This window comes from Podarcis cretensis, assembly GCF_951804945.1.
Source record: "Podarcis cretensis genome assembly, chromosome: 17".
In the NCBI taxonomy this organism is placed as follows: Eukaryota; Metazoa; Chordata; class Lepidosauria; order Squamata; family Lacertidae; genus Podarcis; species Podarcis cretensis.
In genome coordinates this window covers 36,080,254-36,093,893 of record NC_137187.1, presented here as the reverse complement: position 1 = coordinate 36,093,893, position 13,640 = coordinate 36,080,254, and the positions used below count along the sequence as shown (strand labels likewise).

The 13,640-nt window shown below is 52.9% G+C and overlaps 1 protein-coding gene across 1 annotated transcript in view; it reads left to right on the top strand.

The window, feature by feature from the left end:
* MAST1 (microtubule associated serine/threonine kinase 1) overlaps positions 1–12,916 on the top strand; it is a 99,576-nt gene extending 86,660 nt beyond the window's left edge. Inside the window, exons 21-28 of the mRNA XM_079959983.1 lie at positions 1,278–1,546; positions 3,570–3,776; positions 5,180–5,409; positions 6,006–6,128; positions 6,229–6,365; positions 6,448–6,638; positions 7,348–9,260; positions 9,686–12,916. Of these exons, the coding sequence (XP_079816109.1) occupies positions 1,278–1,546; positions 3,570–3,776; positions 5,180–5,409; positions 6,006–6,128; positions 6,229–6,365; positions 6,448–6,638; positions 7,348–8,453 (2,263 nt within the window). The 3' untranslated portion in view covers positions 8,454–9,260; positions 9,686–12,916. The remainder of the gene's footprint in view (positions 1–1,277; positions 1,547–3,569; positions 3,777–5,179; positions 5,410–6,005; positions 6,129–6,228; positions 6,366–6,447; positions 6,639–7,347; positions 9,261–9,685) is intronic.
* Positions 12,917–13,640: the final 724 nt, after the last annotated feature.

Sequence of the window (13,640 nt, the reverse complement as noted above, 5' to 3'; positions counted from 1 at the left end):
AGGGACTGCGAGGGACATCTAGTTCACCCCCCTGCAATGCTGGAATCTGTTGCCCTACATGAGGCTCAAACTCACAACCCTGAGATTAAATCTCATGCTCTACCGACTGACCTTAAATGTAATGCATTTCTGAATTACCGAAATCTCAGTGTAGGTGCAATATAAGTGAGGCACGGACCAGAGTACAGGATGACATAAAGTTCAACAAACAATTGCTTTCTCCTCATTCTTTGGAGGGAAGATAATCTTTTAAAGTTCTTTTTCATTCCTTATTATAGTACAGTGGTACCTCAGAAGTCGAACGGAATCCGTTCCGGAAGTCCATTTGACTACCAAAATGTTCGGAAACCAAGGCATGGCTTCCGATTGGCTGAAGGAAGCTCCTGCAGCCAATTGGAAGCCGCGTAAGCCGCGTCAGATGTTCGGGTTCCAAAGAACGTTCGCAAATCAGAACACTCACTTCCAGGTTTGCGGCATTCAGGAGCCAAAAAGTTTGACTCGCAAGGTGTTCAGGATCCAAGGTACAACTGTAATGCTCTCAGTGCAAAATGTAACGCTTTAGGCATTTATTTCCCAACACCACCACCCCTGTACTCTTAAGCTGCAGCCCTAACAATTAAAATGTCTCCTCACTTATTGCAACTGAATCCACTGAAGATTCACTTCTGAACTGGGGAACCTGCAATCTTCCAGAGACTCTTGGACTCCAACTCCCATCAGCCCCAGCCAGTGTGGCCAGTGGAAAGGGATGATGGGAGTTGTAATCCTGAAGCATCTGCAGGGCCACAGGCTCCCCATCCCGGCTTTAGCTAAAGTAGATTGTGCTCCAGTTAGTAAAGGTAAAGGGATCCCTAACCATTAGGTCCAGTCGTGACCGACTCTGGGGTTGCGGTGCTCATCTCGCTTTCTTGGCCGAGGGAGCCGGCGTACAGCTTCTGGGTCATGTGGCCAGCATGACTAAGCCGCTTCTGGCCAACCAGAGCAGCGCACGGAAACGCCGTTTACCTTCCCGCTATTTATCTACTTGCACTTTGATGTGCTTTTGAACTGCTAGGTTGGCAGGAGCAGGGACCGAGCAACAGAAGCTCACCCCGTCCCGGGGATTTGAACCGCCGACCTTCTGATCGGCAAGTCCTATGTGCTCCAGTTACAGCACTAATAATAAAAAAAGCTCTAAAGCCTCCTGACACAAGTTGAGCCCTGGCTGGCATTTTGGACATGGCCTCAGGTGTTTGGGGCGGGGGAGTGAGCCATCTTGCTTGTTTTCTGTCTCTCAGGAAGCGGCTCTCAGCCTCGGAGTCGTCCTACACCGAGAGTGAATCCAGTCCTCCGCTGGGTGCACGTCGGCGCTTTTCGGCCCTGATGGACACCAGCCGTTTTGCCGTGCCCCTGGAAACCGACAGCGAGAGTCTTGGCAAGGGGCCTGCGAAGGCTCCTGCGGAAAACGGGCCCCTGGGGTCCACGCCCCAGGTCGAAGGCAAGGAGAGCAAGGAAGGGGCAGCAGGAGAGGCTGGGCAGAGTCCTGCCCCTGTAGAGACTGAGGCAGGTGAGTAATGGCCTCTTGCTGAAAGCCCTCACTCTGGCAGTCGGGGGCCCAGTTTGCTGTTTACATGAGATGTGCCTATTACAGTCTGAACAGATTCTTGGTACGTCGCCTCCCTTTTGACATCTGTTTTGTGCAGCCAAAGTCCTCTCCCTTGCAGCCTCTGGTGAGGAGATGCAGCCTGTCTCAGAGAGACCACACATCCCTAGGGAGCAGGGAGCAGTGCACCCCAGATCCCTTAAATCACCCCTTGGCAGATCCAAGCACTCCGGTCTTGGTTCTAAGGCAAATCTCAAGTGTACAGTTAGCCTCTCGGGACTTTTCCGGTAGGCATTGTACAATGTAGCGGTTGCAGAGGATCCAAACGTCTGTTTTCCCATCAATTGCCAGGAAATTGCAATTTCCCAACATTCGGGCTGCAAGGTTTTGTTGCTGGAGAAACTCGAACCTTCCTCCCACCAGCACCGCACAAATCTCCTGATAACGCATCCATTGCGATAAGGAGTACACTAGGCAATGTGTATTTGGTGCAGGCCCTTCAGCCGATCGCTTGCAACCAATTCCATTCTTGCACAGCCTCCGGTAATTTCAGTGGGCTTGCGCAGGAAAATTTCCTGGTGGATTGTGACTTATGGGTCGGATCCATCTGCTTCCCACTCTGCCACCCAAAATTTGCTGCGTGAGACAGTTGCTTCACGGTAGGAATGGCTCTGTGGCAATGGGTGACACAACTCTCTTCCTGCCTCTGCCAGGGTCGTTTTGCAACCCTTTTATTTCTTTGTTTACATGTTGGAGGTGAAGTCCCACTCCATGGTGCCATATAGGAGGGAGGAGCTCCATGAAGTGCTTTTAAAACAAAAGCAAAAAAGGGGTGACTGCCCCTTTGCTGCAACCTTGCCCCTTTGCTTCTTTAATTTTTTTGTTTTCTCCCAAACTACTTTATTTGGGAGGAGGCATGCTTTTTTCTGTAATTTGGTTTTTTAGATGTTGCACACTCCCCTTACCCAGAGCCAATGCACATGCTCCTCTCCCCCCCCCCAAATAGATTCTGGCACTAGATTGGGGCTACTAGCAGGTGTGCAATCCTATGAATAAAATGTGGTGGTTGCAGGCTGATTATTTTGTAAAAGCCTATCAAGCTGCACATTCCACCATCAGCTGTCTCCCTTCTTGCAGAGTGGCTGGGGAAACCCAGCCAGATGGGTGGGATATAAATAAGAAAATATTGTTGTTATTATTGCACATAGCAAGCCCCCCTCTCTGTCTCTCAGTGCTTGGGTTGCCTACCCTGTTTCTACCCCAGGAACAGACACGTCTGCTACTAGTTCTCAAAGGCTCTAGCAAACCCTGAGATTTCCAAAAAGAGCAAATGCAGCAGTTACTTCTATTCTAGTAATATCTGCCAAGAAGTTTGATTGGAATCTGGGCTTTCCCCCACGTTTGTCAGAGCTTGCGTGGCTGCAGAAAACCCTAAAATGGTGAGAGCCTTGTCAGCCCAGGTGTGTGTAGGATCAGACCGAAAGGTTCCTCTGCTACTGGGATACTGTCCTAAAACAAGCCCTTATCTGACCCTTGGTGATTTTAACAAGCCCTCAGCTGGTGCTCTTGGAGGGGGTAAGGTGCCCGGGGTGGGGGGGCAGGTAGAGCCATCCCGTTGCATGGCATCCAAGGTGTTAGCCATGTCTAATAAGAAAAGGGAAAGGGCAATGATTCCTTGCAGAGTCTTGCAGCCCAAGCATCGATTTGCATGGCTTCAGCTCCTTTATGCAGTCCACAGAACTGAGGACAGGCAGCTTGGCAATTGCAGAGTCACCCTGCCTGGGGCTCCGCCCGCTGTCTGCGTGATGAGGAAAAGCGAAATCTCTGGGCATGGTGTTTGTGATCCTCTCGGGTGGCTGGGGGTTTGGACAGTCCCTGCCGCGGCCCCCTCTGCTCTCTGCTCCTTGTTTGAAGGCGGGGGCCCCTGGCGCGTGGTCCTCTGATGTAGGGCTTGAGTCATCATCCCTCTCTCTCCCCTCCCCAATAGGCAATAAATCAAAAGCGGGTGAGCTACAGCCCCCAAAGGAGCTGGACCCTTCAGCCCCCAAAGCCACCAATGACTTGGTGCTGCGCCGGGCCCGCCACCAACAGCTCTCAGGGGACGCCACGGCCGAGAAGCGCAGCAAGGCAAGCACAGGGGGCAAGGTCATCAAATCTGCCTCAGCTACTGCGCTGTCCGTCATTATCCCCACAGGTACGGGCCTCCTCCTCTCGCCCCCCTGCACATAACCAGCAGGCACAGCACTAACCCCATAGGAACGGCATCCCACTTTGAGCCTGGCACCCCACCCCCTGCTCTCAGCCCACCCCCTGCCCCCAGGGGCACTGGGCTTCTCACTCCAAACCGTCCATCCTGCTTGACAGCATCTTGGCCTGTCTTTCATGCTGTATCCACCCGCCCTTGCACAGAACCGCTCCCCTTCCATCGGACCGGCCTGTCCCGGCGGGCCGCATCCTGATCAAGACCGTCCAGTCCCTGAAGACAGGACCCATCTGTCGCTGTTCCAGTAGGAATGAACACTCCCCACTCACTGCAGCCTTCATCAGCTCACAGCCCCCAACCTCTCACTTATCAACCCTGCATGCTGTACCCACCCTTTCGGCACTTCTAACATAGTTGCTGAGCTGTGTGCGTTTTGTGCCAATAAAAAAAAAAGGTATTCCATAAGAAAAATGGAACTCTGGGCCATGCACAAACTTATGCAAATGAAGCATATTTGCATGTATAACTTCCTCTGTTGATTTAGATTTTGCAGCTTCTACAGTTTTGCATAGTTTGCTCTGCTTCTGTCGTTTATGGAGAGACAGAAAGTAGCTTTCAAGGCACTGAGGACCCCCTGAATGCTGGGAATCTTATTCAGTTACGCCTCTTAAGATTTAAGCAAGCATTGCCCACACACTGTCAATTGCACCATGAGGGCTGGAAACTTGCTTTTAATTTAAATGCAAAGGGAGGTTCTTGGGAAGCTGAACGTTGTGCCAAAAGCCCGCAGCCTTCTGCAGCTCGAAATTGCACCATGCAGGCCTTTGTCTGTGGCAGGGGTCTTATAGCTGTATGCTTAAACTGGGGGTGGGGAGCCCTTCCCTTTCTGATGCTGCTGGGTTCCAACTCCCACCAGTCCTAGCCAGCATGGCCAGTGGTAAGGGATGATGGGAAGTGGTAGCTCAACAGCACCTGGAGGGCCACAGAGAATAGGGAAAGGCACCACTGATTTTCCCTTTCCTGCTAGTAGGGCACACACCAGGCTTCATTTGCCTCTGGGACCTGCGGGAGCACTTCGCCCTAGCCTGCTTGACACCCACCTACTCCGACGTACCATTTCCCAAGCTCAAAACTGCCCTTGGAAGTGTTGCAGCTTCTGTACTTTTCCCTCGCTGCCAACAGGTCTTGGGAAACGACTGGAAGGAACAGGCGGCTGGCCTTAGGCTGGGTGCAGAGACCAGCAAGTACAAGTTTGCAGGACCTAGAGCAGGGGAGGCTGGGGGCCAGGGCTCCTGTTCTGGGAGGCAAGAGGTGCTCTTATGTTCTTGCCCCATGGAATGGCGGAGGGCTTCTTGCTTCCCCTTTAGTTTTTCTCTCCCTCTCCCTCCTCGCAGTGGAACAGCATAGCAGCTCACCTTTGGCCAGCCCCATGTCCCCCCGGTCACTCTCCTCCAACCCATCGTCCCGCGATTCCTCACCGTCCCGTGACTACTCGCCCGCCGTCACCATCCTGCGCTCGCCCATCACGATCCAGCGCTCCGGGAAGAAGTACGGCTTCACACTTCGTGCCATCCGGGTTTACATGGGGGACAGCGATGTCTACAGCGTGCACCACATCGTCTGGGTAAGCGTGCATGCCAATCCGGAGGGCACTTTGGGCAGGCGTAAGATTAACACTTGGGATGTGGGTGGCGCTGTGGGTTAAACCACAGAGCCTAGGACTTGCCGATCAGAAGGTAGGCGGTTCGAATCCTCGCAATGGGGTGAGCTCCCATTGCTCGGTCCCTGCTCCTGCCAACCTAGCAGTTCAAAAGCACGTCAAAGTGCAAGTAGATAAATAGGTACCGCTCCGGCGGGAAGGTAAACGGCGTTTCGGTGTGCTGCTCTGGTTCGCCAGAAGTGGCTTAGTCATGCTGGCCACATGACCCGGAAGCTGTACACCGGCTCCCTCGGACAATAAAGTGAGATGAGCGCCGCAACCCAAGAGTTGATCACGACTGGACCTAATGGTCAGGGGTCCCTTTACCTTTTACCTTTAAGATTAACACTGCACCAAGGGGAAGGAAGAGCCCCTTACCTGCCTTGTCTGCCTCATGCTAAGAGAGCCCAAAGGGCAAACGCTTTAGGCAACGGCCCTTGCAAGGCCAAAGCCGGGTGTGCTGTGGGCAGAAGGGGACAGCAGAGCCATGAGAGCATCTCTCTCGTCTTCTCCCCTGGCAGCACGTGGAGGAAGGTGGTCCAGCTCATGAGGCAGGCCTGTGTGCCGGAGACCTGATCACCCACGTCAACGGGGAGCCAGTGCATGGGCTGGTGCACACGGAAGTGGTGGAGCTCATCCTGAAGGTAAGCACAGAGCAGTCATGGCCTCCGAGGGCACCTGGGCAAAGTGCTGCGTCTGCTTGCTGTGCCAACAGCCAGCTCTCTCCCCTCTCTTTCGCCACAGAGCGGGAACAAAGTGATGGTGACCACCACGCCCTTTGAGAACACCTCCATCCGGATTGGGCCAGCCCGCAAGAGCAGCTACAAATCCAAGATGGCTCGGAGGAACAAGAGGAGCACAAGCAAAGAAGGGCAAGACAGGTGAGGTGCAATAACCGGGGGGGGGGGGAGAGAGGAAGGGGTTGGCTCCCCTCTTGGCTAACGGCTCCCCTTCCTTCCATAGCAGCAAGAAGCGCAGCTCCCTCTTCCGCAAGATCACCAAGCAGTCCAACCTGCTGCACACCAGCCGGAGCCTCTCATCGCTGAACCGCTCGCTGTCCTCCAGCGACAGCTTGCCGGGCTCTCCCACCCACGGCCTGGGCGCTCGCTCACCCACCCAGAGCCTGCGCTCCACCCCTGACTCTGCCTACCTAGGTAGGAAGTCCAAGGGGGCTGGGCTGCAGCAGGCGGGTGGGTGGGGAGAGGGTTAGGGAGGTGGGGGACATTTGCTCCCAAAGATGTTCGTTTGGTTTGGTTTGGTTTGGTTTGGTTGGTTTTCACATATTACATTACAATACAGATGTACCAAAGCCAACACCATTTCCTTCCCATCCCCAACCATACATTTACATTTCTATTTCCTCAATCCATCATATTATTCTTTTCTCCTTCATCCCACTTCCCTCCGCCCCCGCTCGATTTCCTCCACATTATGCAATTTACAATAATCTTTGCATTCTACAATATTCTCAAATCATCTTATCTTTCCATACCAATTTTTCTTCCATCCAGTACTTCACATTTTAATCTAGGCATATTAGCATATCTCTTTTTGAGCAATATTTTGCCATATATTCATCAAAACATTTCCACTCCTTTTTTAATTTTTGATTTGACTGATTTCTTATTATAGCAGTTAATTTTGCCAAGATTAAATATTCATTTAGTTTACAAATCCATTCCTCCCCCAAAGATGTTCTTAATGGGGTGGCAGTGGTGGGGGGCAGAATTGCATGTTGCAAGGTCTTGCTGCCTCTCACCCCGGAGGGAGTTGAGACTGGCTTGGAGCGTACCTGGTGCCCAGCCAGGGCTGCTGTTCTCCTGCCTCTCAGCCTGCCCCCTTCCCCTTTGCCCCCCCTCACAGGTGCCTCTTCACAGAGCAGCTCCCCAGCCTCCAGCACCCCCAACTCGCCAGCTTCCTCATCCCACCACATGCGGCCCAGCACCCTGCACGGCCTGTCTCCCAAGCTGCACCGCCAGTACCGCTCTGCGCGCTGCAAGTCGGCCGGCAACATCCCCCTCTCGCCCCTGGCTCACACGCCCTCGCCCACGCAGTCCTCGCCACCCCCGCTGCCCGGCCACACGGTGGGCAGCTCCAACACCACCCAGAGCTTCCCGGCCAAGCTCCACTCCTCGCCGCCCGTGGTGAGGCCGCGCCCCAAGAGCGCAGAGCCCCCTCGCTCGCCCCTACTGAAGCGGGTGCAGTCGGCGGAGAAGCTGGGCTCCCCGCTCAGCTCTGAGAAGAAAGTTGTGGTCAGGAAGCACAGCCTGGAGGTGGTTCACTCCGAATACCGCAAGGACTTCTATGGGGAGCCTGGCCTCCACAGCCTGGCCGAGTCCGACGGGGAGAGCCCCAGCGAGTCGGGGGCTCCAAAGCCGCTTGCCACCCGGCGCCTGGGCCGCCAGGAATCCCCACTTAGCTTTGGGGCAGGAGATGGAGAGGCCAGCGCCCTGGAAGCCAGCATCAAGGCCAGGCTCCCGGAAGCTCTGCTGGGGGACTGCAGGAGAAGCCAAGCCGTGCAGACCGAAGAGGCGTTTGCAGGAGCCAACCGTGCCCTGGCCAAAGCCCTGAGCCCCGTGCAAGAGCACGAGCAAGGCAGGAAAGGAAGCGTGGAGGTGGAAGTCGCCCCGCGGGGGCCTGTCCCCATTGTGTTGGAACCCAAGGAGAGCCTAGAGCCTGGCCCTCCAGGGAAAGCTGCCCTAGAGCATGGCCGGGACAAGGCTGGCTCACCCAAGGAGAAGTGGATCTTGGAGGTGGTGGAGGAGCACACCACCCTGGGGACCTGCGCCAAGACCCCCAGCTGCCTCTGCCCAGAGGGGACCAAGAACGGGCTGAAGCGGGGCTCAGCGGAGGCAAAGGGGAAGCGGGGGAAGGAAGAGGGGTCTGCTCTGGGATCCGGGAACAAGTGTGCTGGAGACACCCCACGGCCTTCACCGCCCGCACTGGAGAAAAAGGGGGCAGCACGCTGACACAGAGGACTGCCTTTCTCACTGTACTGACCCCCAGACCACGCTCCTTAGGACACCTCCTTCATCTTTGCCTTGCAGCCGTGGCAGCAGTGGGGCTGGTTAGGGCACCCACATCGAAGCTGGAGAGGGGGCTGACCTGTAAGTTCCCTGTAAATATGAAGGGCAGAGGCAATGATGCCTTCCCCAGCCCCGGCCACTCTCCTGCAAATGGCATGCCTGGTGTTAGGCCTTGTAAAGTACCTATACATAACTCTCTCTATATATATTATATTATATTATTTATATAAATATACATATATATATATATATGAGCAAGACTACTCTATACATGAAAAGGTTAATACTGTGATCACTCCCTTCCCCAAAGCTACTCCCAAGGCCCTGTGTTTCAAGCTACTCCTTGAAGTCTGTAGGATAACAGGGGGAATGAATGGATGTGCAGGGAAAAGACATCAGAACCAGAACATGCGCAGACCAAGTAAGTTGGGACGCAGAAGATTTTACTAAGTGCAGAAACCCAATTATAATTCTTGTTGCGTCTGGGTCCTTGCATGCAGAGGGGGTGTCCAACTTCATGCAAGTTCATCACTGATTGATTGAGATTGAGAGATGTCAGTCCAGGCTGGCACCATGGCAGCAGTCAGCAAGTGAGCTCCCATCCCTCAACAGCCAAAGTCCCCACCCCCACTTTCAATTTGCTCATAGCACATGTCCAAAGCAAGTTCTTCTTTCCTGGCTCCCTTAGGTGAGGCAGGGAGATGCAGAAACCCTGAATTTATTGTTTTGCAGTTCTAATAAATACTTACCGTATTTTTCGCTCCATAAGACGTACCTGACCATAAGGTGCACCTAGTTTTTAGAGGGGGAATGCAAGAAAAAAAATATTATTTAAAGGGAGCGCTGAGCAGAGCCTGTATGCATCCCAGGCTCTGCTCAGCGCTCCCTTTCACGAGCCGCGTGGAGCGCTGCCAGGCTTTTCCCCGAGGAGGGAGAAGGGCAGCCCGTCACTGATGGGCTGCCCTTCTCCCTCTCCGGGGAAAAGCTCCCAAGAGCCACACACACACTCCACGCGGCTCTTGAAAGGGAGCCCGACTATCCCTGGCTTTTGCAGGAGGTGGGGGAAGTGACAGAGCACGTGGCTCTGTTGTTTCGCCCAGCCCCCACAAGAGCCGCGCGCTCTTTAAAGGGAGCGTGGCTATCCCTGGCCGAAAAATACGGTAAAATATGGTAAGTAAATCATCTCGCCAAAGTGAGCACTTTAAACATCAAATTGAACTCCCTGGCAAAGCAAATTGCACATTGGTCAGCTCCTAGCATTGTACGTATGTTTGAAACTAAACAAAAGTTTGGATTTGAATGTGCCTGGATAGAGAAATAGGCAGATTGGCCCCACCTCTAGAAAAAGCAGAGGTGCTTGAACTATAAAGGTCCCCTCCGGTGGCAGATTTGACGCACTATGAAAAGTGGTTCTGTGGGAGATTGGAATATCTGGCCTAGGGGTCACGACCGATTGGCAAATATCCCTGTGCCAGCCCTCTTTAAATGGGGCTTATGCTGGTGAACTGACTTCTTGACTTAAGTAGTGGAAGGGGTGAGCCATTTGGATTTTCCACCTTAGGAACCAAAGTATCTTGCAAAGGCAAAGCCAGACAGACTAGAGAGCAATTGAGAGCCCACGTCTTTTCAAACTTGGCTTAATGAGCCCATCAAAACAAGTGGTTTCTCAGACAGTGATTTTGGAGACAACTGAAAACCATTAAAGGTGGTTGCTTGCTTGGTGAAGAGGCATGTTATAGTGCAGTCTGAGCTCATGGTGGATCCCAACCTGGAAATTTTGGAGAAGGGGGGAAACAGTTTCCCACAATATTATTAATACTTTTCTGCCCCTATTCTTACATGAGGTGCCCAATGGGTGCTCACATAGCATAGCCTCTGACCTGCTGTACAAAATGGTGTCTCCTGCCAATGTACTAAATGCATGCCCCTTAATGTAGAACTACCATGGCAGTCCTTGGCCCACTGGGCTGTTGCATTTCAGTGGCAAGAGCTGGCACCAGGAGGGTAGAACCATTTGGCATGTACACTAGGAAGGCAATAATGGTGCTGGAAAACGAGGATGGGCACAGCCATCGTTGCACATTGCAATTGTGCCAGCAGCTTCTGCAGCTGCCAGTTTGGTTTAAGGCAGTCAGTCAGTCATTTTCCTGCAGCCACGAATTGGGCAAAATGCCTGCAGCCAACCATGCTGCCCCATCATGCAGCTGTTGTGTCATCTGTGTTTGTGGGCAATGAAGTCATCATGCATGATGGTTCTGTAAGTTGGCAGTGTCTTGTTTTGCTGTAGAACTGTAACCTCAGAGCATGTCTGCAGCTTCTGCCCAGAGGCACAATGTCGCCAGGCCTCCAAAGACTCAGACCCTGAAATACAGGGTACAGCTTGGCATAAGAGGGGGTGGAGCCTGCCAGGGCAGGGGCGGGGCCTAGTGATGCCTGGTGGGTCATGGGTGAAATCTGATTTCAGAGGAAATGGGCAAAAATTCTCAACCGAACTTCTCACCACCCACTCGTGGCTTTAAACTCCTTCCAGTGCTCAGTCCGCTTCACAATCCTTACCTTGTTCTTAAGAACATGGGAGGAGGATGGAGCCCAGTGGAGAAATGGCAGGTGCATCCACTTAAACCTTGGGGATTGTAGCCTTGTAAATGTGACTGCAGTTTCCTGGCTGAAAATCCTAAACTCTCATTAAACCTACAGTGCCCAAGGTTATTTAGTGGTAAGTTAAATCAACACTAAGGGACGTGGTGGCGCTGTGGTCTAAACCACTGAGCCTCTTGGACTCGCTGATCGGAAGGTTGCCGGTTCAAATCCCCACGATGAGGTGAGCTCCCATTGCTCTGTCCCAGCTTCTGCCAACCTAGCAGTTCGAAAGCACACCAGTACAAGTAGATAAATAGGTACCACTGTGGCAGGAAGGTAACCGGCGTTTCTGTGCGCTCTGGCTTCCATCATGGTGTTCCGTTGCGCCAGAAGCGGTTTAGTCATGCTGGCCACATGACCCAGAAAGCTGTCTGTGAACAAACACCGGCTCCCTCTGCCTGAAGCGAGATGAGCGCCGCAACCCCATAGTCATCCTTTGACTGGACTTAACAATCCAGGGGTCCTTTGCCGTTTACCATTTACCAACACTAAGTGGTTAGGTCCTGGATGCACCATATGAGAAAAATAGCCTTCTCTTCCCTCTTTGCATCTGCCCCCTCACTCTGAGGTTTTATTCTTTGGCCTGTAAATCTTAAGAAGCAAAAAACCCTGCAACTTTGGGTTATGGTCAGAGAGTTGGCAGCCCTGCTGCAAATGGCAACATCAAACCCTAACCACTAGGGTTCTTCCATGTGTATTCTTGACCATTCTTCCGCCTGGTTCAGCTCCCAGTCTGTCTCCAGCCGCCTTCCTCACTCACTGGTCCTCTCCCAGTCCAGTTACCTCTGAAGTGAGAGATACCCTCTATGCAATGCGAGCTGATGGCAGAAGTCTTTTTTTTACTTTTGCCCTCCCTCTCAAATTTCCCTCTCGTTATCCTGCAGCAGCCATTAACTCATCTTTCCTCAGCTATCCTGATGGTGAAAAAAATCACTTGTTTTCCTGAAGAGAGCTGGATCCCAGGGCATCAGATATTCCACTGGAAATAATAATAGTAATGAAGCTGGGCTTTAGGGGGAAGCCGGGTTCACTTCCGTTGAGACTTTACAACCCATGTAGTATTTCTGTTGTCTGACCAAACCAAATTTAGCCCATTGGGCTTGATCAATCTTCCTTCCCTGCCTGGGGCAACAAAAAAGGGATTGGGAAGCATGTGGGAAGCCAGGGTACGTGGCAAGTGGACTGTGTTTGACCTGGTGGGTTGCAAGCTGTGTGAGCCTGACCAATATGCATTCTCTGTCCCCCAAACCATACGAGACCTAGTGCTAGTCATAGAGGTTGCTCCAGGTGAGTCTGCAAGATGCAATGCATGGGCTGAGGAACCTACAGCCGGGGAGATAGGGATAAGTCCTAAACTGGGAGGAAAGCGAGTGGGGAAATGCTTTATCTGGTTGAGTAATTCTCTTCACCAATCCAGAGCTGCTGGACCCACAAGGAAGGAAGGCACTCGGAGAGCAGGAGGAGAACTCCAGGGAAGTAGGAGCTCCTGCCAGTCTGTCCACCTTGCAGGGAGTGTGTGTCAATGGCTGTTGCGCCCTCCAAGCTCTGACATGCATGAACGACTCCCGAAGCACCCCCTGCTATGTTGGCATCTATCTGTAATGTGGATAAAGGCATATAGCCCACCTCCCTCACAAGGAGATAAGAAGCTGACAGCCACACAGTGTCTGCCCGCAGTGTGTGTCTTCTGGGCCATTATAACTTGTTTCCAGGCTTATTAAGGCAGGCACACTGTGTCATGTTAATAAACCAACCTGTACAGCAAATCTGGCCTTTAGCTTCTCTCTTATTGCTGCCTGTTTGGGACGGAGGGAAGGGGACCAGAGAGCTCCCACCTTCTTATTCCCTGAGCTCCAAGGAAAGGAAGCCAGACCCAGAAGAGACTGGGGCAGAAGAGCTGGATCTGGGGTTGGGGTCGTTTCCTCATTCACTGTTGAGGGTGTGGGGTTCGGTTCAAAGAACGAGCGGCCCCAGCAGGGCCTAGGGCTCAGGGTTTCCCTCCCTCCCACGTGATGCCCGAATCACTCGGCTCTTTGGAGCTTATTTTCCCTGTTCTGCCCTCAGGTCTCCTCCCTCCTGCATGGACCTGGCTTCCCTCCAGCAGCCTACAACCCCAGTGCTTACATAACAGCCAGGGCATTGTGCCAGGAGGTTAGTATTACAAACAAGGTGCCTCTTGTACACGTGAGGCTCGTCTCACACAGCCCTCTGTGCCAGGACAAGGAAACCAGGGCAGGGCGCATTGGCAAAGGTGCCACCCACTGCTAGTTTTCCTTCTGTGGGGCTGCCCTTTCTGCATAGCTGACGAGTTGACTCACTGAGCAACCCTGAATTGCCTGGAATAGGAAATCCGGGCCTCTGACTCAAGGGCTGGCCTCTTGTGGCCAGTCTCTGACTCCGCCTGGGGTTCTCTCATTATCTGGATCATTTTCCCCCACCCCTCTTAGAACGGTGAACGAATGGTAGGATCTTTTCCCCATCCTGACCTGG